Here is a 23,253-nt window from a genome sequence, read left to right on the forward strand (position 1 = left end):
CAAAATGCTTACAGGGAGGTGGTGGTACCAGGCATTGCACACAGTGGAGCACATAGTCCTCTGGAGCAGAGCAGATTCTGCCTGTTTTCTTAAGCATCTGGGCAGTACACTGTGACTGCCACATGCAAAAGTAGGACTTTGCTTTTGGTTGAAGCTTAGAAGTACCATCCCTCAGGATTCTCTTTCCCATTGAAAACCTGCTACTGGCATTGTTTCAAAGTGAGAAGCCCAAAAGATCTCAAGCTAGTGGAAGGCAGACTTCTATCTTTTTGAGGAGATGCAGAATAACGTTTTGCTGTACTTTATAGTTCTGTCAGTGGTATGACTTTTATTAGCCAGTTTGGTGATTGTCCGTAAGGTTTTCTCATCCTAAAGTGTTTTATTGGACTCATGACAATAGTTAAGTTCTCTGTTACTGAGAATGGGATAGAGAGATGAATGTCCTTTGAGAGAAGAAGTGGGATTTGCCCTACATTAACCCCTGCAATTAACGAAATGTTCCAGAAAGGAGCTTTTTCCTCATAGCCTGTGGCCAGAAGGACAGAGTAATCTTGATGCTAGATATAAGACAAGGAAAAACTACAGGTACTGTGAAGCTGGTGGGCAGTACTAGAAATCCAAAGGATCCTCTGAGGAAGGAAATAGAAAACAGGTATTTCACTTGGCACCTCCGAGTTTCCTTAAAAAGGTCCATTTGAATTAAGATTCTTTTACAGACATCCTTGTGAAATGAGTTTTTACAGTGCAGCAATTTCTTTACCAGCTTGACTTTATTGCTAGGCTAGGAAAAAGCATTGTAGGTAGTGTGAGGAATACACAAGTTAGTCATTTCAACCTCCTTAAAAGCAATCAATCTATTTGAAAGCAATGAAGGGAAGAGGAGGCTTTTTTTTTTTCCCTTCAGTTAGAAAGCAGGTACCCACACTTGCTGTCAAGACCCTTTCTTAGTTGAAAGGAACCTAATGTGATTACACTCCTTTTTGCTCATAGGCCACAGAAGAGAGGAGGAGTAAGGAAGGAGTAGCAGCTTATGCTGTTAATGGCATGTGCCTGGAGGCTTAGTTGCAGTAATCTTTTGCAGTAGTTACCTTCAGTTTGCAAAGCAGCTGGAACTTGAGTGCTAAATAAAATAGGGATCTGTATTGTAAGTAGTGTTTAACCACAATATTTAGCTGCAATATAGACAAAGCCTTGGGACATGTCTGTGTCACTGCAAGCTTCTCTCTCTTATGCCATTCATTATTGGTGAAAAAGATGAACTTTTATAAAAGACTGATCAGTCTTTTACAGAATTTTGCTTTAATATGATGCTGAGGAGCTCATTGAGGAAGCTGTACTAACATTTTTGTTGTACTTCTTCTGACTAGCCTCCCATAGTACCGAAAGTATCCAACGATGGGGATACTTCCAATTTTGAAGCTTATCCTGAAGATGATTGGAACAAGACACCTCCAGTACCCCCTAAAGATCTAGAAATTTTCAAGAACTTCTGAATGCGACATCTACACTGGATGAGGTATGTCCAAATGTCAAGAGTCCTGTTCCAAACATTGCACGTTTGTGAGAGCCGTATGCAGAAATTACATCTTCTGATTCATAACAGTGATTAGTACTTCCTTACAGCTTGTAAAACCAACATGAAGCACAGTAATAGACAGTATAAAGTAAACTTTTGAAATAAAATATTGTAAAGCAGGCTTACAGAATGACGAAGGTAATTTATCTCATAGGCCTTGGTGTTCTAAAGTGATGAAGAGTTATTCACATACAGATATTTAAGTCCTTCTGTCCTTAAAATTTTTAAAATACTGTGTTAAAAGCAAGTATCTAGATTGATTTGACAGATAAGGAAACATGATTGCTCTTGATTGTAAGATTTGTATATTAAGAATGAAGACTTTAATTAGAGAAATAAGATTGTCAGATTAATTCTGTACCCTGGATTCTGTCTTATAACTGCGATAGGCTGTTACTTGTCATTCAGTTCACATGCTTCATGTTGTATTTTGTGTTCCTTTTTTTTTTTCTTAGAAATTGGAAGGAAATGGAAATGCTAAGAGCAAGTCTGAAGAAAAATAGAGTTCATCCATAAATGAAGACATTCTTTGTGGATAAGAATGAAACTGCATTCAGATATACATATTAGTATATAGTAAATATCTAAAGAGCTGGAGGCAGGCAAGAATAATTTTTTGCTGTAAACATTTGACATTAGTAAATTGTAATATTGATAGTCTACTCTGAAGTAGACTCACTAAAATGGTATATTTTAGGATTTTTTTTTTTAACTTATGGTTTGGTTAAGTTTTCTGCTGTTCCCAGATCCTTTTTGCATAGTTAACTCATAGACTTAATTTTATAAGTTTATACTAAACTTGTGTAATTAAAAGCACAAATTAGTATATATGTATATAATGAATACAATACAACTAAAGCACAGGAACTGTGCAAAGATGTAAATTTTTGTACTTTGCAGAGTCTATGATTTTTATTTTTCAAATAATGTTTTTCAAGAAGTTCTCTAGGAATAAAAATCTTAAAAGGATAAATGAGTTTTTCATCATCTTATATGCATTTTATAATTCTTTGTAAAAAATAAAAATAATTAAGTTTTAAAGTAGATTTGTACCTAAAACTTCCAATGCCTCACACTTGCAACCATGGTACTTGAAAGCAGAAAGACAAGGGCATGTTTTCTTGTTGATTAAGATGCATCTTAGTGGCTAATTTATGAAGTTCTGTTACAGTGATGTCTCTTTACAAACCAGGATATCGAGTGATTATACACTGTCTGAAATGAGATTCCTCACACAAAGGCTCTCTATAAAGATGCAGTTCAGTGCATACTGATAAAAGGGCTCTAACTGGCTCTTAGAGAGTTGTTCTCTCTCAAGCTTGCTGTCTTCTCCAAATGTAAAGCATGAGCCATAACAGACTTTTTTCATTATTGAAATTGTTGTTGTTGAATGCTTGGCACCTCAGAATATCAGAGGGAAGTCTGAATATGTATTAGAGCCTAATTTTTCTGCTCCTGCTTTTGGAAAAGTCCTAAAGTCTCTGCTGCCAGAAATTCCATATGTACAGAGTACAAACCTTAGATGTAAGGACTCTCTTTTTTCATTCCACACTAACATCTTTCTAGCAGCTTGAGTACACTGTATTTAGGAAGTATTTGCAATACTGCTTCATTTTAAGTAGCACCGAATATCAGTATGTGCATATGTACGTATCTATGTATGTGAATACACATAAACATGAAGGTAGATTGTATACAAGTCAGAATCTTTTTTTAGTTTTTTTTCATGTTACATATTATGATACTTGTGTTAATATAGCGGAATTGATTTTGAAGTGCTTCGATTTCAAAAAGTAAATACATTCTTTGAGATGTTGTGGTTTTAGATGACTTTTTGTGGAATTGTGATATTTAAACCCCTTTTTTTTTTTTTTTTTTAAAGCACATCAGCTCACTGGAGTTCCACTACTATGACTGATGGCTCTACATAAAACTGTTTAAGTAGATCATACAGTTAGTTTCTCCCACAAACTGCTCTCTACATTTTTGATCTGAAATGCCATAAGAAATCTAGGCCAAAGATTCATTTTTCTGAACTAAATCCTGAATGCTTATGAAGTAGACATTCTGGAATTGCTAATGAAATTACCATGTTTATAATTTTATGACAGATCTGTAGCTGGATTCTCCTCGTGGAAAAGTGACCTCCATTTTCTTTTGTTTAGCTCTAAAATAGTACAGAAGTGCTGTTGAGAACTTGCGATTTCTAGAGTATTAGATCTATGTCTTCATAAAGCAAGTCTAACTTTAAGAGATTGCATAACTCTTTGCAAAAATACACTATGTGTAACAATCAGGATACCTCAAAGTGGTAATTATGGAATATTACAAAGTTGTCTTAGTGTTATGCAAGTGCCACAAGTCGATGGCCCCAGTACATACTGTGTAGGAATGTATAATGAAATACAGGAAAATAATAGAAAATGATCATTTTATCTTGGTAAAAATACCTTATTCTTTTGAAAAAAATGAATTTGGTCCACTGTATTTGTATCTGTGGAATTAGTTATTCATGTGGAAAAGCCGAAGCACATAAAACACAACTTTGTTAAAGGGGAGCAAGCACAGTTCAAGGGGTTTTTTTAATGTGTAAGCTTACAGTATTTTATGGAATCCGAGTACTACAAAACCAGTTTCTTATTTAAAAATGTACATACTGCAACAAGCAAGTGTGCTAATTTTTTTTTTTTTTTTTCAAATTTAAAAGCTGCACTGTGTTTAAGTCTTCAGAGCTGAGGAAATGAAGCACATTTGACTAATGTGCCACATTGGTGGTTAGAAGTTTTGAATGCTTGAATAACAGGAGATTGTGGATTTTCTTTTTACGAATCTTATCCATTGCTGGCAGTGGATGCACTGACACTCGTTATGATAGAGACTAAAGAAACGAATACAATCTTAATAATGCTAATCCATTGACTTTACATTGTTTCCAGAGCCATGTGTACATATGCCTAACTACTGACCTCGTCAACATGCTTTCTAGTACAATATTGCTTTCAATTTTTTTTAATTAAAATCCTTAACTAAAAGAACCCAAAACATTTTTGATGCATTATTTTAAGTGATCGCTTATTTTCTCTACAGTCTTGAAGTTAATGAGCTGTTATTACCTGCCCATTTTATTTATTTGCACAAGTGAGTCTTTTATTTTAAGTCTTTCTGGGACTTCATGGCCCACTGACGTAATTCTGTCCAAGTGCTCACGCAGAAATCCCTGGATACAACTGCACTAAGGACTCGGGATTTACTGGGGTTTTTAAGGAGACCTAGAACACACTTTTGTTTTCTATTCAAGTATGGTATTCTCTGAAATTCAGTTTATTATGGTTGCTTCTGTTAACATGTGGTTTTGCATATAGACTGTTGCATAAGGACTGTTTTCTTGCAAGAGCCCACAGGCCTTTGGTATTCTGCTTCGGTGAACAAGAATGTTAAACATTAAAAAACAACCTTTATTTTTGAGTTTTTTATATATATATATTTTTAATTGCCCAATCTGAGGTTTTAAGTGATAAACATGCATTGTAAACTCAATTGCCTTGTAACCAAATGATATAAATGCTTCATGATTTCAGTGGAGAACATGCTGTAGATTTTCCTGTAAATTAGCTTGATCAATGAATATGTGTGCTACTGAGCTTTAACTAATGTGATCTTCCACTGTAGAAAGTCATTGTTAATGGATCAAATATAGGTACTAAACTATGTTTAAATGGTTGAACAGGGATTTTGCAGTTTTGAAAGCAATTAAGATATGGCTGTTCCTCAGCCCATCTGCTTGCCATTCAGAAGAGTTGTGATGCAGTGCTTCCTATGCTATAGAATTATTTTTCAGCTTTCAATGACTGTAGCATGATTCCTTTTTGTACTGTACTGTGTACAGACTTCCCATGTTTTGCACTTTTCTATGGCAAACCTTGACTGCTTTATAAATACTCTGTTGTGTAGTAAGTAGTGATAGTGTGATAGTGGTAGCAGGAATTTGTGTACTGCATAATCAGTTTGAACCGCTAGATTTGCGAGGTTAACTTGGACTAACGTTGTATGTTGCTGGTTGCTTGTTGTAGCTCACGTGTATAAGTACTGTTCAAAGTTAAAGTCAGCCCTCATTGCACAATGAAAATCACTGTGATCTGTACATAAACCCTAGTAAAATTTTATGCTGTTTAATTTATGTAATATCTGTCAAATCTGGATTCATTTAATAAACCTTTATATCTTTTTAAATGTTTAAACCTAGTTTGCTTCCATTTATGTTGGGAGGAGGTAGACGTTCTTCATCCAAAAAAATGATGAAGGGGGAGAGGAGAGGAGTAGAAAAACAACTGTTCCTTTTTTTCAGGAGTTAAGTCTTTCCAGAGCAAGACACAAGTGGTGGAACATATTTCAGTTGGCGTGGAAGAAGCATCAGGAAGTATATTTTTCAAATTCATTTCAGTAGTGCACCAATAATGAAAAGTGTTAACTTAGACTTCTCATTAAACATTGATTATATGACCCTAATTGCTTTGACATTTCAACAACTTATTGACCTGAACTGTCTGGAACGCTCATTTCAATCGTTTCTTTAAGCATCAAAAAATATTTGTATGATGTCAGGCACACCTAACTAAACCTTTATTTCATCTTCCATCAGGAACTTCAAAAGTCCTTTTTTAACAAAATTTGTTTAGGTGTTGGTGTTAAATTACTTCTCTCAGGTCAATTGTATTTTCTTTCTTACCCACTAGATAGCTTAATCTTGCAGCAATAATTACGTAGGCATAGAACCAACTGGATACAGTTTGGACTAGTTAAGGCTTGCTTTTTAACACAGAACTTTGTGCTTGCTTTCTGCCTGGCCTGTGCATTGACGTTTTTCCCTTGTAAACCACTATGTCATGTGCTTCAAGAAACTGCTAATGGAAAGTGCAGGAACACTGCACTGAGCCCTGGCAAGCTTCTAGTCATGTCTTTGACATGAGTCAAAAGAACTATTCAGTTAAAACATATCAATTTTTTTAATGTTAGCAAGTGTCCAGATTGTTTGTAAAGAACTTGGTTTGGCATCTTTTTCTTACCCCAACTTTTTGCCACATGGTTGAGTTTTTGTTCGTTTGTACTAACTTGAGTACTGTATCTGTTTTGACTGCACGTGTAACTCCAGATCTTATCCAACAAAGACCATTTAAAATATGCTTTTTTACTCACGCAGGGCAGGTAAGTTTTGCTGGTGTATAATTTTGGACCGTACTCACATAGCATTACTCACTACTCCCAAATCTCTCTCACTTCCATGGTTCATTAGCACTTTTTACTGCAAAACACTGTTAAAACAGCGTTTGACAAGAACCCACCTTTCTGTGACCTACTGTTAAGCAGTAACAGTGTGATATTATATTAAATGCTTGAAAGCAACTGGCACAGTTGCCCAGTACTTTGTCATTTGGTATGTAATTTACATATCAAGCTCTTCCTGGTGCGAATTCCTATTAGGTGCCACAATCTCAGCTTCAGAATTTAAGCAGGGAAAGTAAATTAAGCAGGAATTTTTCCCAGGGAAAGTAAAAGGTTCTTCTACTGTCCTCTGTAGAACAGACTAGCCTTCCTTTCTCTCTTCCAGTCCTCCTTTCCATCTACGCTGCAAAAAAACGCCACGTGTGAACATATGTCAAGCTTCATATTTGTCTTTGAAACCAGGAGTATTGTAAAATTTTACCAAGCTGAATTGTAAGAACTTCTTTCAGTGTATCCAGATATTTGTCTAGTCTTGTGCAGGAATGTTCCAAACTGACAACAGAAAATTTCAGCGGTAAGTAGGGCTGTTACACCAGCTTTGACTTACAGTACAGTTTTATCTGACTTGCTGCATTTGTTTCAGTGCCAATAAGAATGAGTTGTTGAGGCAGTTGAGAGCCAAGCGCCTCTTGATGTATCTGTAATTTAGGACACAGGGCACTGAAGTTTCTGAGGGAAATCACAAAACTGGTATGTAACCTGAAGCACAAAATTGCAGGCCTGTCCTTCTGGTATGTGAAACTCTAAGGCTCTGTGCAGGTGCTGTGTCTCTACTGCACTGATTTTTGTTTACTTTATCACAGATGTTTTGAAAAGTGTGGTCTACTTCAGCTTAAACAATTAACCAACTTGAGATGTATGTCTCTAGCATGTTGTCAGTGTTCTGGACTGTGGTAATAAAGGCGGCAAATGGAAGAGAGAACTCTTTTGGAAACCAAATAAGCTCAAATTGAACTTTAATCCAAGAAGTAATTTAGTATGCCTGAACAGTATGTACTTGTACACCTACTTGCTCTTTCACTGAAAGTTGTAGAGAATTATGCTTGTTCTAGCTTTGTGCTGGCTCTAAAAAGAGTTCGTTGTAGGAGCCAGAATTTATTTCAACTTTAGGCAGTAATTAGTCTAGCTTAGAGAATCCTTGAGACTAAAACCCCTTGGTTAGAGAAGGAGAGAAGTACTTTGCAGTAATCATCCTCTTAATTTTCTGATCCGTGCCAAGTGTGAGCTGTGCGGAGGAGATGGTTCTTCTTTAAATATACATGCAGAAAACACCAGCTTGCTCGAATGTGAACACATTGCAGTATGTCAGGCTTCTTTCAGAGCCTGAGCTTAAGTCTTCTTGCCTTGAAGGACCAAGTCTTTTTTTTTTTTTTTTTTTTCCTTTCAGCAGCTCTGTGGGAGCGTAACTGAGCAGCCGAGCAAATATTAAGACTGAGCCTCAGAAAAACTCTTGAGCTTTTCAATTGCAGCTTCCTTTAAGTCCACATTTCTTCAGAAATTAAGCATTACACATAGACATTTTGATTTAGGATACAAAAATAAAAGATTCTCAGCTGTTCCAGTGCTTCTGAAGTTCGGTGAATAAACACCATAAATATGGAGTGTTTCAAATTGTGTGTGTAATATCTAGTACTTTCTCTGGCCTGATTTAAATTTCTCACTTAAAAAGAAATTTTAAGTTAATTAAGGAGCCTCTTCTAATCAAGGTGCTTGTAAAAATACTTGACTGAAGCAGGGCTGCTAGACTATGTTAGTACAGTAAAACTTTCACAAGTGGCAGGTCTTTCATTTCTACTGATTAACAGTTTCCTTTGAGGCATGCTGACTTAAATTACTCAACATTCTGTTCTTAGTTTTTGGTCAAGTTTTTATCCATTCCAGTCACACATTTTGGGGAAAAAAAAAAAAAAAAAAAAAGCACAGGTAACTAAATAGAAGTAGTCACGTTATTTCACCTTGGTGTTAATAAAACAGAGCTGGGAGTACATACGTAAATGCATTACCGAGGAACAGCAAAGTTTGTTCCAGATTAATGTATTCATGCTTTGAACATATTCAGGTTTAGGATTTCTCCGTACTGGCCTGTGTCTTAAAGCAGCGCTGCGGTCCTGTGCCACGACACTTGCTTCCTCCTGCCGGTCTGCCGTCATCCCCGCAGCAGCAGTAAGTCAGCCCACTGACTCAACTGAGCTATGAGAAATGTTTCCCTGCTGTGAACTGAAGTTTGGATCAAAAGCACTACTTCTGCTTCCTTCATCTGAAAAGGAATTTCCAATAACTAAGTGTAGCTGAAGTCCTTCTATTCTCTCTGCAGGTATTTGCCACCGGGGAGCAATACTATTGGAATATGCTGTAAAGTAACACAAAATTCAAACAGCACGTTTTGAACCCGTTTTAAAATATTTATGTAAAGCTCCTGTGACTCATGTAATCCCCAGCAAAATCTTGGTGATGCAAAAAGGAAAGTGTGGTGGTGGATCACTTAAATAAGCATTGTTAGAGACTGAGTCTTTTCTTTAATTTCACTGTCTGGCCATTGAGGAAAGGGAGATTTTTTTTTTTTTTTTTAAATTTTATTTCATTTTTTAGGCAGGCCATCAGTAGGCGAGTGGCTATTACTCTTGAGTCAGGTTTTCTTGTTGACCCTTGGTTTTGAGATAATGACTTGTTGGATTGTGAAAATGTCTGTGAAGTCTGGAGGCTCTGTAGATTCTGCCCGTAATTAACTATTTTAAATTTTATTTATACAGCTGGTGATTATTTACATGCAAAATATGACAGGTTTGAAATTAATATGTTAATTTGTTTAAAATTTTAATACTTTAATACACTGACTTGGCAGTCAAATAAAATCTGTGCAATTTAAGATCAAGACATTTAAAATATCAAAGCTTTTGATGTAAAATATTATAAGATTGGAAATAGAATAATATTGTCTGAATAAACAAGGAGCAGGAAGGTGGACTAATTTCAGTTCTTCAGCTGGGAAGTAAAACTGGAAGCCATTGAATGAAGAACGAAAAGAGGAAGTTGGCACCCACTGGTCTCTTCCACCCACGTGTCAAAACCTATGTAGTTGAAAAAAATGTGGCTATGGCACTAGCTAATGTCTAACAGTGAAGCTGAGGTATCTACAGGTCATTTCACAAAACTGCAATCCAGGTGATGGTGAATGCTCCAATGCTTGTCCTCTGTTTTGTATTAGACAGATTTTACTAGGGTGCTTTCATTAAAAAGTTGATGAGACATCTTGAGAGTCACTTTGTGAAGACAAATTGTTGCTTATTGTCATTCGTTGATACTCTAAATACCTTTTGTGTGACTTTAAAGTGTAAGTCTTTGATAGAAGTATAAAATCTGATTTACTTTTACTGGATGGAAAAGGAGCAGCTGAGTTAATAATGTTAACCGTATCTTTTTTGTTTGTTTACGTTCTATGTGAAATATTAAATGACTTGAAGTTCAACATGTGACGTACCATTTTTTAAGCAAAGGAGGCATTACAGCTTTAAAATAGGAGGCTTTTTCACTGGTTTTTTCTCTGTATGTGTATTAAGCAATACATATGGATGTCAAAGGAAGAGTGAAGTTGCCAATACAAGCAAGTTTTCAGCTTCTGGGTTTTCTACAGAGTAGATACCTTTTCATAGGTAGTAAATTTACCAGAGGATGGGATTCGTGGATTGAAATTAAGGATAACCTATCAGCCTAGGAAACAAGCTTCCATTGAGCTTGTGGTGACAGACAACACTTGCAAAAGATTTTTAAAACTTCCAAATATGAAATGGGAAGATCCAATGATCAAACAGTGGAGTGAAGATTTTGTCATTGTAATTAAAAAATAAAATCAAATGGACTTTTTTATCGTGCCAGTCCCAAAATCATGAACAGTACTGAAACTTATCCTCCTTATGTAACTTTGTTCTGGGTTTTTCTTCTGATTTCAAACTGGCCATTGAGGAAAGGGAGATTTATTGTTTTCAAAACAATAACAGTAATTAATACAATAAAAAGGCAAATGAGGAGAAATTTACCTTGTAATGTCTTTAAGCTTCTAGTGTATTCTGTACACTGAGTGGAGATTTCATCCTACTTGAAATAATTCAATCCATAACTTTTTTTCTCTCTAAATCTCTTTGGTTGATCTTAGATTGGCATAGCTTCCAGCTGCTAAAAAGAAGAAAGCTGCAAGAAGTTTATACAGTCAATGACTTTTAGAAGAGATGTTGTCCAAAAGTGTGTTGGGTTTTTTGGGGGGTTGTTTTGTTTGGGTTTTTTTTCTTTTCTTTTCTCTGCATAGAGCCATAGTATATGATGTACTGGAAGGAAAAATACAAGCCACCTTGAAAATCAGGTTTGAGTTACAGTATAGTTTCATATGTTGCCAAAAAATTGTTGCGTTTACTGGCTTGTAGCTAGTTCCCTTTAAAGACATCCGTAGCTGTATCTTCCTGTATTGTTTTGGAAGTGCTTGCTTCGTGTTCAGGCCTGTTTCCCTGTTGCCCAAAGGGTGATGTTCAGTGGAGTTCACTTCTGGTTATTCTATTGAAAAAAATCTCTGATCCTCTTTCTTCTCAAGGTGTTATGGGAGATAGCAGCAATAAATTAGTTAGAAACAATGCGTCATTTTGAGTCACATGACTGAGAAATGGAATGACCAAATGACAAAAATGACCAAAGCATTCCAAACGAAAGAGAAAAAGCCCTATCATACTGGTGTTCTTAAAAGATTTCCAGTAACACAATTAAGTAAAATCTCTTTAAAACAAGGTCTTAAGATACAAAGCTTATGGGTCAAAGCCAATTTCTCCTATTAATGTAATTTGTTTCATCTACCCAATCTATCTCATTTTGGACATTTTGAATATGGGGAAGTCAGTCAGTAGGGTTGTATGTAATTGGCTGGAAAAAGAGGGTCTCTGCATGAGGGAATAAGTGAAAACAATTATTTTCTACAAACTTCTCTAATAGAAATGTAACACTGCATAGCAAATGTTTACCTGTGTCTAGAAGGGGGGGAAAACCTATCATCAACATTGCATTTGTTCATGGTGTCATCATAGCACATTTAGGCAGTGTTCTTTGGTCGAGCTTTTAATATTTTTCATATTGGAAAAAGGACTATGCAAAATAAAAATCTTCAACGCGTATTTGCTTTGACACTATATCCTCTTACTTCTACAAGAATAAAATCAAAACCAACTAAAAGTACTCCACCACCCATGAAGTAGTTGATTTAAGGCAGATGCAGCTTCTAGGGGTGGTGAGAGTATTTGAAACTAAAGAATAGCAACATTTTGGGAATTGGAGAGGAAGTGTGATTTCCTTGATTTTGAAAATTTTCTATCTGAATCTCATACTCAGTGCTTTATATTACACCAGAGGGACTGAGGACTGCAACAATCAAATTAGGTAAATTAATGTGAGGGAGGGAAGGAAGGAAATACTTAGGAAAAGTTTTGACTTTCACTTGACGATTTCACAGAATCACAGGATTATTGAGGTAGGAAGGGACCTCTGGAGATCATCTGGACCAACCCCTCTGCTCACACAGGGCCACCTAGAACCAAAACAATAAAACCGCATTTTGCATTCATTCCAAATGACATTTTTGGAACTGTCCCCAAAAAATAAAATAAAATATACAGTGCTTTTTTTGTTGTTGTTGTTCACTAAAAAATAAAGCATTTATTTATAGACTTTTTTTTCCATTTTGAAGTTTTTCAAACAGGCACCAAACTAATAAATTCATTATCCTTACAACTTTAACTTCAGCAAACTTGAAATAGCAAGCTAAGGGATTTGTTCAATTACTTGTCTTCTCAAATGCTGTGGAAGAGCTGTTTAACCTCTCTGGACTTAATTGGAGGTCTGAAGTGGTGAAATGGACTATGTGTTGATGTCAGCTGCTGCCCCCTGGTTGCTCATGACAAGCAAATTGTTCTGTTTGAAGGTGGTGCTGATTTGCTGTCTCTATAGACAGCTTTGGATTTTCATTTGGAAGAAAACTGATTTTGTATGTCTACCAGCTCATGGTAGAAAGAATGTTACCTCGTTGACTTCCATATATGTTTCCAGCAGTTCATATGCTTTTTCACCTCAGAGGTGTTTTAAATGGCCGTGCCGCTCAACCTCATTTCTTTCAAGTCTAGAAAGCTAGTGTGGCCTTTCTCTGGCTTGTGGAGGGGGGTTGAAATCAGTGTAGGGCCCAGCTCTTCACAAACTGAGGGACAGAAGACTGGTGTGCTCACATGTTGCCGGGTGTGCACTGCATCCAAAGAATATTGGATGCTGCTCAAAATATGCCTCTGTAAGATAAAGAAGTTTCACCAGGAACTTACTTTCACCCAGTTCTTTCTATGGTGGTGTGACAAGCTGGCAAATGAGGAAGCCTTGTAACATTGTGCTTGCATTTCCACAAGACGTGGTTGTCTGGATGATTCATAAACGCTGAGGAGCTCCCGTACGGCTAGCTGGAGTGTGGAAAGAGAATGCGTCACCGCAAAAAAGCCCTTCCAGGAACCATGAGCCCAAGCATGATCGCATTTGGCTTGCCAGCCAACTCTTTCATCACAGGCAGACAGCGATGGAGCACAGCAAGACCTCTCGGAAAAGAAGACGTTACCTCGGGCAGGAAAGGCATTCAAGGCAAAGGCTGGAGCAGCTACGCGTCTGTCCCTTGGGCTGGGTGACGGTTGTGCAATAGGTCTCAAGACGCAGACCTGTCCACGCCCACGCTGCTTTGTTCAGGCACCCCAAATATGTAACTACCATATTGCTCACGTCAACAAAATAATTCCCTCTAATGTTTTGGCTTTTACTAATACAGAGAGTACATCTCCTTCTTCCTCCACTGAAAACCGTGCCATGGGAATTGGCCTGGAATATGTTTAATTGAAAACAGAGAAAGACTGATGCCATTTTCAAGCAATGCCTTTCTTGTAATATTCTCCTCATTTCTTAGCAATCAGTTTATGTACATACAGTAATAACACCATCTATTTTTTTTAATCCCCCTCTTTTAAAATACTATATAATGAAAAAGAAAAAAATTCCAGACAAAGTCAAGAAGTGTTTGACTGCTGTTAATGAATAGAACGTGAATTGTTCTTGTCCCTTAGGTGACAGGAGGCTAGAGGAAGAATTGTTCTCCCTCTGCAAAAAAAAAAAGTATGTTAAGGAATAAAATAACCACAGAAGTACTTTTATAGTATACTCCAGAGTCATAGTATTTATTTTTAAACAATAGTAAATCATTCAATTGTTTCAGGCTTCATTCCAAACAGTTCTAAATTTGGAGTTAAAGACTTGATCTTGAGAAGACGTACAGGAAAACAAAACCCTTTTCCTCTCTCATTTCCTGTTTGAATTGATGAGAGTTGGGGCTCCACTTTAGTTAACTTGGCAAACATTACTCCCCCATGAACTGTCTTTTTAGTCAAGGATCACAGAATGTCCTCTCCTTATATGAAAAGCATGAATTTATTATCTAGTGTGTGTTGCAAAAAAGGTTTGTTGTTTTGTTTTGTTTTCTTTAAAAATGAGCCATAGTACTATTAAAAGCATTTGAATGGCTTTATACTACTGTGTACAGAAGTGATTCCACTTTCAGCTTGCTGTGTTTTGGATACAGTATGTATTGCTTTCTAACACTGCTGATCCCAATTTTAGAAGTATAATACATAGCAAGAAAAGCACAGCAAGGCACAGTGGGATAACAAGGACATCAACTGGCATGCACCAAGTGCTCTGATTCCTCCGGATGGTCCTGAATCAAAAAGAAGTAATATAAACGAATTGTGAGATGGAGACTCGGCACCAAGAATTTAAGTGAATGTCCAAGGAGATTCAAACTGTCCTTAGGCAAAAGGAGATTGCACGGACCTCTGGAGGGGTTGTGTGGGGCATTCTTTGTGACATTAAGTATGGACTTAAAGTATAAGGAGGCTCAAGGGTTTTGAGACTTTGGTCACAAGATTTTAATTGTATCCTTGTGAGTCTGCCAAACTTAATATTTTATAATTGAAATATGTATTTTGTGATATTTATGTATGCAAATACTAGAGATTTTTGAAAGCGACAACATCTTTAGGGTCAGTGAGTCTGATGTGTGCCTGAGCAAAGCTGGGTGGGTGTAAACATAGTAGACATCACTCACAAAATGTAGTCCATTTAACTGAAAGGCATCTAATGGCAGCATTTTCCAAAACAAAGGTAATTTTGTTTTTCATTTGTTTTTCTGGAATTTTCTAAGAATTTCTAACCTAGAGTGGTAATCATAGGTTTATTCAGATTAAAACTATGCAGCTATTTAACTAATCATTAAAGACTCCCAATTCAGGTAAGTCAAGGTCACACAAGTAGCTCTGAAATCTGATTTAAGACGCCTGTGATGTTAACATGCTCTGCTATCCTGACTGAAAAATAGGTTTGTCATCACATTGATGGCATCTGTAAACTTGGCTTAAACTTGAACATGGTAACGGGATTGGAAAGATTATTATTTCTTCTGTAAAAGTTTAGGAGTTTCAAAGCACTTCACAAAAACAAGATAATAAATTTCTTCCTGTGTCTGCAAGTCCATCTCCCCTACCCCAGTTAACATCATAATGTTTCTGTTTTAACTGAATGAAACATCTATTATTAGTTTTGAATGTATAAATCAGGCATTGTGAAGGGAAAAATGTATGGTACTTAGGCTAGCACCAGAGTACTGTGAATTAAAAAAAAATCCAGACCTGAATCAAAATTTCTGGTTTTTGCTTTAAGTAGTCTCCCAGAGAAGTAGCTGGGAGATAAATTAAGGACAAAGTGATTCGATTCATAAGAATGCTTCAACACATGATTTCACAGGCAAGAAAAACCTTTACTAATACACTGAAATATTTTTGTATCCAGGTCCCATATGTGATCATTAAAAAACCTGTGATTCAACAGGCTGGAAATGCCTCATCATCATGTACAATAACAGTGCCATGATCCAATAAAGAGCTTCTGCAGACCTTTTTCAATCTGAACTTTCCACAATAACCTAGATACGTCCAAGTAGCGGGTAAAAATTCTGTTGAAGGCCTGTGGTACGCTGGATTTTTGCACGCTGTCGGACACTGTACCGAAGGGAGTCTGGCACCCAGAGTCACATATTTCAGCCTGAGTCAAGGGCTTAGTACCTTCCAGGCGGTTATTCAGCATCTGTCACGAGCAGTCGCTGTAAATGTGCTTCTGGAGTCAAATTACTACATAGAATTCTTTGATAATTTTACCTCTGCAAGTGCCTGCTGGCGTTAATGAAGTGGGACGAGGCGGATGAGCTACTGCCTGGGAGGGTGAAACCCTGCTGGTGGTGGTGCGGCGCGGGGAGACGTGGCAGCGTGGGGGACCAGAGGGACTGGGACCTGCCGGCTGGCGCAGAGCGGTTGTCTCTGCCTGTCAGTACCTGCAACCGCAGGCGCACAGCCTGCAAGGGCTGTGGTGGAAGTGTCAGAGCATCCCGCTGTGCAAGGCGCAAACCCGGACACCCGCATGTCTCTTCTGTCTTTCAGCAGGCCTATAACGGTAGCATAAATAGGGAGCCAAAATAAGGAGTGGTCTTTTTCCAGTGTATTTTAGTAAGATGAGAGTCTGTAAGCATGACTCAAGGGGAAAAAAAAGGGAAAAAAAAATACTTCTGGGGTAGACCCTGTGGTCTGGGGTTTGCACAAAGATGTTAAATAGCAGCTAGAGAGAAAGCAGAGCTTTGACAGCTAGCTGGGGAAGAGGCGAGAGCTGAAGGAGCAACAGGGTAGGAAAGAGAAATTGTCACAAAGCCAAAATGAATTAAAAATGAGTGAGGCTGAAAGGACTTGAGTGGAGATATTTCATTTACCTCTTCTTGGATGAAGAAGCAACCTCCTTAGAAAGGAAAAATATTTTTAAAGTGTTTTTAGCACGTTGTTTCCTAGGAGTAGGCCTGTTCTTATGGCGTACGTCAGTCTGCAGAGAAATCCCCTTCTTCCGAGGGGAGCGAGGACAGACCCGTCTCAGCCCACCACGCTTGGCAGCGGCACGATCCCGTTCACTGCAGCAGGCAGGGCTCCCGTTTCTGGTGGCTGCTGCCATCAGTTCAGCGAAGCTGACTGTCCTGCTGGGAACCCCAGGCTTCTGCAGCTTTAGAGGCTGCAAATGTGCTGTTGTTTGTCCTCTCCTTGCAGTCATCTCTCTTTTGGCCGCTTTTAATGGATACTATTTTATTATATTTGGATAACTTAAATGAACATATTTAGTACTGTAGTTACATATGTAATAACATAGCTTTCTCTCCTTCACTCTCACAGATTTTCCTGTGAAAACAAACCCTACTTTTTAGGTATCAGTTATCCGTTGTGCACCACCAGAACTGTAAGTTTGATTCTGGTTTTGAGTATAAATAGATAGCTTAATCTCATTAGCTGTAGTATTTTTTTATACTGGCACCTGATATTATTGCTACCTGTGCTGTGTCCCCTGTGGGTACGTGTGTCTGCCTGGTACCTTTGCCTAGCAGTACATTCCCGTACTTAAGGGTTTTGATTGCCATGTGAGAATTTACATTTTTCAGTACTCATGGGATAAAATTATGTAGGAATACTGTAGTGGGAGGGAAGAGAAAATTATTTAGAACCAGGGCTACCGAATCTTTTTCTCTAGCCAGAGATGGAGAAAACACTAGAAAAATTTTAATAGGGGGTAAGCAGGCAACTGGTTTTGCAGGCTAATTACTAATAACTAGCTTTTGCTGTTAGCTGAAAATCCTTCTGGCAATCCTTAGTTTCTGTTCTGCTTCTTACCTGCTCTGCCTCTGTATCCTTTTTCTGGCCTTCCTACTGCTGTCCCCACTTGTTTGCAGAATGATAGTCCGGGGGCAGCAGTATGGGTCGAGAGGAGTGAAGCAAAGATCAGTGTAAATTATAGGGCAATTATTTAAAAAATTTTTAAATGAGATTCAAAAATACAATGGGATAAGCTTAGAAAGAGTGTTCTAGAGTCTCACTGTATAAATTAATCCAGACCTTGTACTTGCTTTACATTAAGGTCTTTTTTTTTCGAGCATAAAATGTCATATCCTACCTATAGGTGTTTCCAGATCCTGTCTGATCTTGGCAAATTAAAAAAAAAACCCATTTTTTAGGACCATACAAAGTCAAGGAAGATGCCACTGGCATGAGAAGAGAGAAGTGTGATTCCTGAGTGGATACCTCTTATAAAAGACCCAACCTGCAGATGTGGAGCTGTGAATTTCCTAGAGATTTCTGTGACTGAGGAAGGAGCCCCAATTCTCCAAAACGCCACTCTGCCCACTCGCAGGGCCAGCACAGTTAACCTATTGCTTCTTGGCCTTAGGAGAAGCAACAAAATGGGGCACACGGTTACTCACATAGTAAGAATTACTGGAAGATTGGCAAACTGGCAAAAATTAGGTGTGTATCTGAAAAAGCAAATAAGTGATCCTGCTAAAAATAATAGACATACTGCTGTCATGGGGCTGAATTTCCTCTCCTTTCTTGAGCTTAAGCAGTCACATACAGACACCCTCACAAGATGTCTCAATCTGAGAGTGAAAGCCTCAAATCCTCTTTTACAGGTTGGCACAGGTAACCATGAAAGCCCAGTCTCCCAAGGAAATGGTGCTACTGTCATCTTTTGTAAAATAGAGTGATTACTTCCCAAAAAATGAAAACAGAAGTTCAGAGACCACTGTTTACTTTCCTAGATCTGATTTCACAGAGTGCCTGACTGTGTTTTGTATTGAAGCAATGCAGTATTATAGGGGCAAGGATCTAGTATGAATGGATGAGAAAGACAGCAAAAGCTCAGGGTTTTGGAGCTTGGTAGGCAGTCTTGGGCTCCATCCCTGCACCAGAGATTATTTCTCTATGCAGTGTAAATCCGACTGACTAGGAAACACATATCCCTGCTTTCTCAGCATCCTAACTATCTTTGTGAATTCTACTCTTGATAACTTACTCTCTGTCTAGTCCTGAGCCTGTAGGACAGAAGACCCTGGAAATACCTCAGGTTCCTGTCTTTGCTTATTAAATGTCTTTTGTTCCTTTCTTTCCTGAGGAAGTTGAAAGGATAAGGGATAAATAATTAGAAAAGGATTACTTATATAATCATATAACGGTCAAGAAAATAGACAAAATGCAAACAGCTCATATAATTACAGCTGTGCTGCTAAGCCCTGGCAGCCTGACTTGCTGAGTTTCACTGTCCCCATCCACGCAAGATCCCCCTGAGTCTGCAAAGAGCCAGAGCTTTGCTGCCTCCCTGCTCTTCCACGGTTAGTTTCCAAGGGGGAGGGCTCCACACAAGTGGGATACCTGCACAGAGCCCCTTTCCTTGCTTTCCATGTATTTTTAATCCTGTTCCAAAGTAGAGGCAAACAGCTGTGAGGTCAGTGTGAACCATTTACTCTAGGTCATATGTCAAAGGGTTCTTGTGTCCTTTCATGGTTGTGAACACAGTGATGATCTATTAGCATTTACATGCAATACAGTCGTGGTGCAGCTACAAGTCATAGCAGTGCTGCAAGTGATATAAATGAGGCTGGCCAAAGCTCCTTCTATCGCTATACGTTCTCTAGCTCTGGGGTTTACACTTGCATTGTGTTACAGAGGCTTTGGCCAAACTCCTTTTTTCCCTGAGGAAGCTCAGCGCAGCTCCCTCACCCATCACAAAGTCCAAATCAGAATCACATTTCTGGACAATGAGCCGGACTCCTGGCCCCAGGCCCAGCAGCTCTGGCTGGCTGGGGAAGCATATAACTGCCTTGAAAGCTGCCCTGAACATGCTGTGGAGTAAAACAGAGAGGAAAAAGGCTTTTGCTCATACTAAAGTCTCACAGCAGTAAGGAGAGATGGATGTACCAGAGCTGACTGGGGCTCCTGATGGTGCCTAGGTTAAAGAAAACATAGGTCTCCTCCCACTCTTCAAATATCTGCTCCATTGATTTGGTCTGATTTTCCTCTAGCATGAGAAATTTAGGAGGTGGAAGCTGAGATCATTTTCTGATAAAGCAAAAACATCTGTTAACCTTGAGTGCTGTCATGTCTGCATTCGGCAGCCAAGAAACCTCCATTTCTGCTCCGCATTATCACTGGGTGATACTTTGATCAGCAGGAAAGGTCTAGGGAAATCAGATTTATGGAGAACAGAGCTTTGCTGGTGTGAATCAGAAGGGTGGCTGCTCTCGCTCAGCAGTGAGGTCCCTTGAAATGCAGGTCTTCCCCTTCACTTGCTCAGTGAATTAATTAGTTGTGCATCGTCAGTCCTGCACGAAGGACTCAGAGGGGGAAGGAATTTCTGGTAAATGAATAGCTAGGAAATGGACAGCAGAGGATGCCGGTCACAAACCAATGTCTTCTCAGAGTTATTTTAAATAAAGATATTTGGGGGTGGGGGACTGGAAGCGGTGTTGGTGTGTATGGTGATCCCAGCTGTCACAGTATGGAAGTTCTGCATTGTGAAAGAACATTTGAGTACACAATCCACTTTTTTTTTTTTTTCAGTACAAAAGTGTCCGTGCAATCCTATCTATATATATGTATACATATAGAGATTCAGACTGACAGTTAGTTATCTTAAATAAGTACCAAAAAATAAAAATCTTAATTTAGAATGTCTGTGACCGTAATATCAGGTGGCACCATCTCAGACATAATTGTTGGACTGCCTCAGGACTCAGACAATTGGTACCCTGAAGTCCTTTCTGTGCATGTGAGAATGACAGGCAGTCTAAAAGCTGGCTTTGATATTTAAATTTTCATATCTCTGTTCCTGAATCTTACCTCTTAGTGGCCTGAAACTCGTGGTCCAGGACATTAATACTTCTCTGAATATGTCTAATCAGAAATGTTTGTAATTGGTATCTGTTTATGTAAATTTGGTTACTGAGAAAGTAGACCAGAGAGACCATATTTCGTAAATTATTTTGATTAAATCCTAGATACTGGGTTCTGAATGGAAAATCAAACCATTTTGCAGTGAGGCCCCCATTATCTAACAAATCACCAATGATGTAAGTAGGATTTTCTAACTAGTATTGCTATGGTTCTATAGTCGTTACACTTTCAAGGTTCTTTAAATACATCTCAACAGCAATGCTAACAGCTGTGGGTTCAGGAATGCAGAAGGCAGTTATTATTCAGGAGATCTGGCTGAATTTGGATGCTTTCCTTGCAATTTACTGTAATTATGTGACTGCAAGAGGTGCTGTTAAAGATTTTAAGGGTCACTGAGAGAGAATTTAATTATATCATGCTGACAGTTCTTTTGCTTTCCACGCATAAAGTATTAGGTGTTAAAACCCTTGGACTGATTAGTAGAAAATGAAGATTAATGTCTTATCATACTGTAAAGAGAAGGAAATGTGGGCATTGTTAGCAAAAAAAAAATGACCCCTGATAAACTAGACAGCTATAATCCTTTTGTGGAAAGGACTAGGATAACAGAATATGACATTTGGCTTTGTTAATGAAGAAAAGTGTTATGAAATAAAACAAAACTCAGATGTTTGATTGCTTCGGGGTGGCATCATAGAGACGCTAGCTGCCTCCATGTATGCTCGCCGTACACCTTCTGTGCAGAGCTCACTCTGGAGAGGGGCAGCTGGAAGCAGCTGCTTTGCCTCAAATATTCCAGATAGCAGCTTCTCAAAATAATCTGCTGGTGAGCGGGGAACTTGTTGTGACTAAGTCGTTTTTAGTGGATGTTTCATCTATTTGTCTCATTTTCAAAGCTCTGCCTCCTTCAGGATTTTCTAGTGCAAAAGTCATGAAAGACAGCTAATGTTAATGTTGTTTGCATTATGGATTATTGTTACTTTGTCCCTAACGCATGATTTTACAATCTGTATATGTGTGTTTGTCAGTTTTGTACTGTGTTCAGCACAGATGGGTTGTCTCTGTGACCGGGGCTCTTGGATGTGAGTCATGCAAATAATTAATAACAGCGCCACCCACCCAGAAATCTCAGTGTCCTGGATATTACAAATGACAGTCATGAGGGAAAACTGATGTTCAGAATGAAATTACTTGCTGAGGGTCACTCAATTAAATGCTTAATTTAAGCCTGCCATCCAAGACTCCTGACCTCCAAAGCCTTTTTCTTCTCTAACCAATCCCTTGGTAATGCAACATGACACAGGAATACAGCAGGAAAAAAAGCATCTTTTAGTTTCCATTCACATACATCTACATTAAAATGAAAAGAAAGAAATATAATGGAGTTGAGTCACCAAAGCCTTCAGGACAGCTGAGATAACTCTTGACAATCTTCTAAGAACGTGTTCCGCAGTGATTAAGAGGAACCCATTTCACATCCTGTCACCTACATCAAAGGCCAGATATGGAATGTAGATGGGGAAAAGTATTTCAGATTGCATGGAAATGAAAACAAAGTCATTGTACTTACAGGCCGACTGAAAACATAACTCAAAAGAATGAGGTAAACATGCCCCGGTCTTTTCTCTCACTTAGAGAAGTGTCCTGGTTTTGGCTGAGATGATAGAGTTAATTTTCTTTCTAGTAGCTGGTATAGTGCTGTGGCTTGGATTTAGGATGAGAGCGATGTTGATAGCACTCTGATGTGTTTAGGTGTTGCTGGGTAGCTGTAGTGTCTACACCAAGTCAAGGACTTTTCAGCTTCTCACGCCCTGCCAGGTGCAGCAGAAGCTGGGAGAGCACAGCCAGGACAGCTGGCCCAGGCTGGCCACAGGGACATTCCCTGCCATAGAACGTCAGGCTCCCCTGAGAACTGGGGAGGTGGGATCGCTGCTTGGAAACAGACGGGGCATCGGGTTGTTTTTTTTAACCTTTTGCATGTGGCGAGCAATTGCATTTGTGCATCATTTGTATTATTGTTATTGTTGTTGTTGCTATTGTTACTGTTTTTTTCCTTTGTTATCCTATTAAACTGTCTTTATGTCAACCCACGATTTTTCTTCCCATTCTCTCCCCCATCGCACTGGGGGAGGGGGGCTGAGTGAACAGCTGTGTGGTGCTTAGTTACCAGCCAGGGTTAAACCACAACAAGAAGAGCAAACACAAACTTGTAGTATTTCCTGATTTTCTTTTGGCTACATATGCATTTGAGTAGAAGTATTATCAAAACCAACGGTGTTTGAGTTTAATGCAAATATTATTGCTTTTTTTCCACAACAGTTACACAGTTTCAGAATTCTTTAGAGGACTTTCTGAATGTTTTTTTATCATCCACTTGCCATTGTTGTTGGGATAATCCGATTAGTAAGTACTCTATCAACTCCCCACAGCATTTTACTTAGCAATATTTTCTACAAACCACATGATGAAAATGTATATCATTTGGATGAAATAATGAAACTGACCTTACTTGATTTCCCTGTGTAATGCTGCCTAAGT

At 38.4% G+C, this 23,253-nt stretch overlaps 1 protein-coding gene across 2 annotated transcripts in view; it reads left to right on the plus strand.

Annotated features, from left to right (window-relative positions):
* PRKX (protein kinase cAMP-dependent X-linked catalytic subunit) overlaps positions 1 to 5,814 on the plus strand; it is a 60,752-nt gene extending 54,938 nt beyond the window's left edge. The window contains exons 8-9 of one of the 2 annotated variants that reach the window (XM_075736363.1): positions 1,368 to 1,516; positions 2,032 to 5,814. In XM_075736363.1, coding sequence (XP_075592478.1) covers positions 1,368 to 1,493 — 126 coding nt within the window. In that variant the 3' untranslated portion in view covers positions 1,494 to 1,516; positions 2,032 to 5,814. The remainder of the gene's footprint in view (positions 1 to 1,367; positions 1,517 to 2,031) is intronic. The other variant, XM_075736355.1, reaches the window with a different exon arrangement.
* The last annotated feature ends 17,439 nt before the right edge of the window (positions 5,815 to 23,253 follow it).

The sequence above is a fragment of the Balearica regulorum genome, chromosome 1, assembly GCF_011004875.1.
Source record: "Balearica regulorum gibbericeps isolate bBalReg1 chromosome 1, bBalReg1.pri, whole genome shotgun sequence".
NCBI classification, from domain to species: domain Eukaryota; kingdom Metazoa; phylum Chordata; class Aves; order Gruiformes; family Gruidae; genus Balearica; species Balearica regulorum.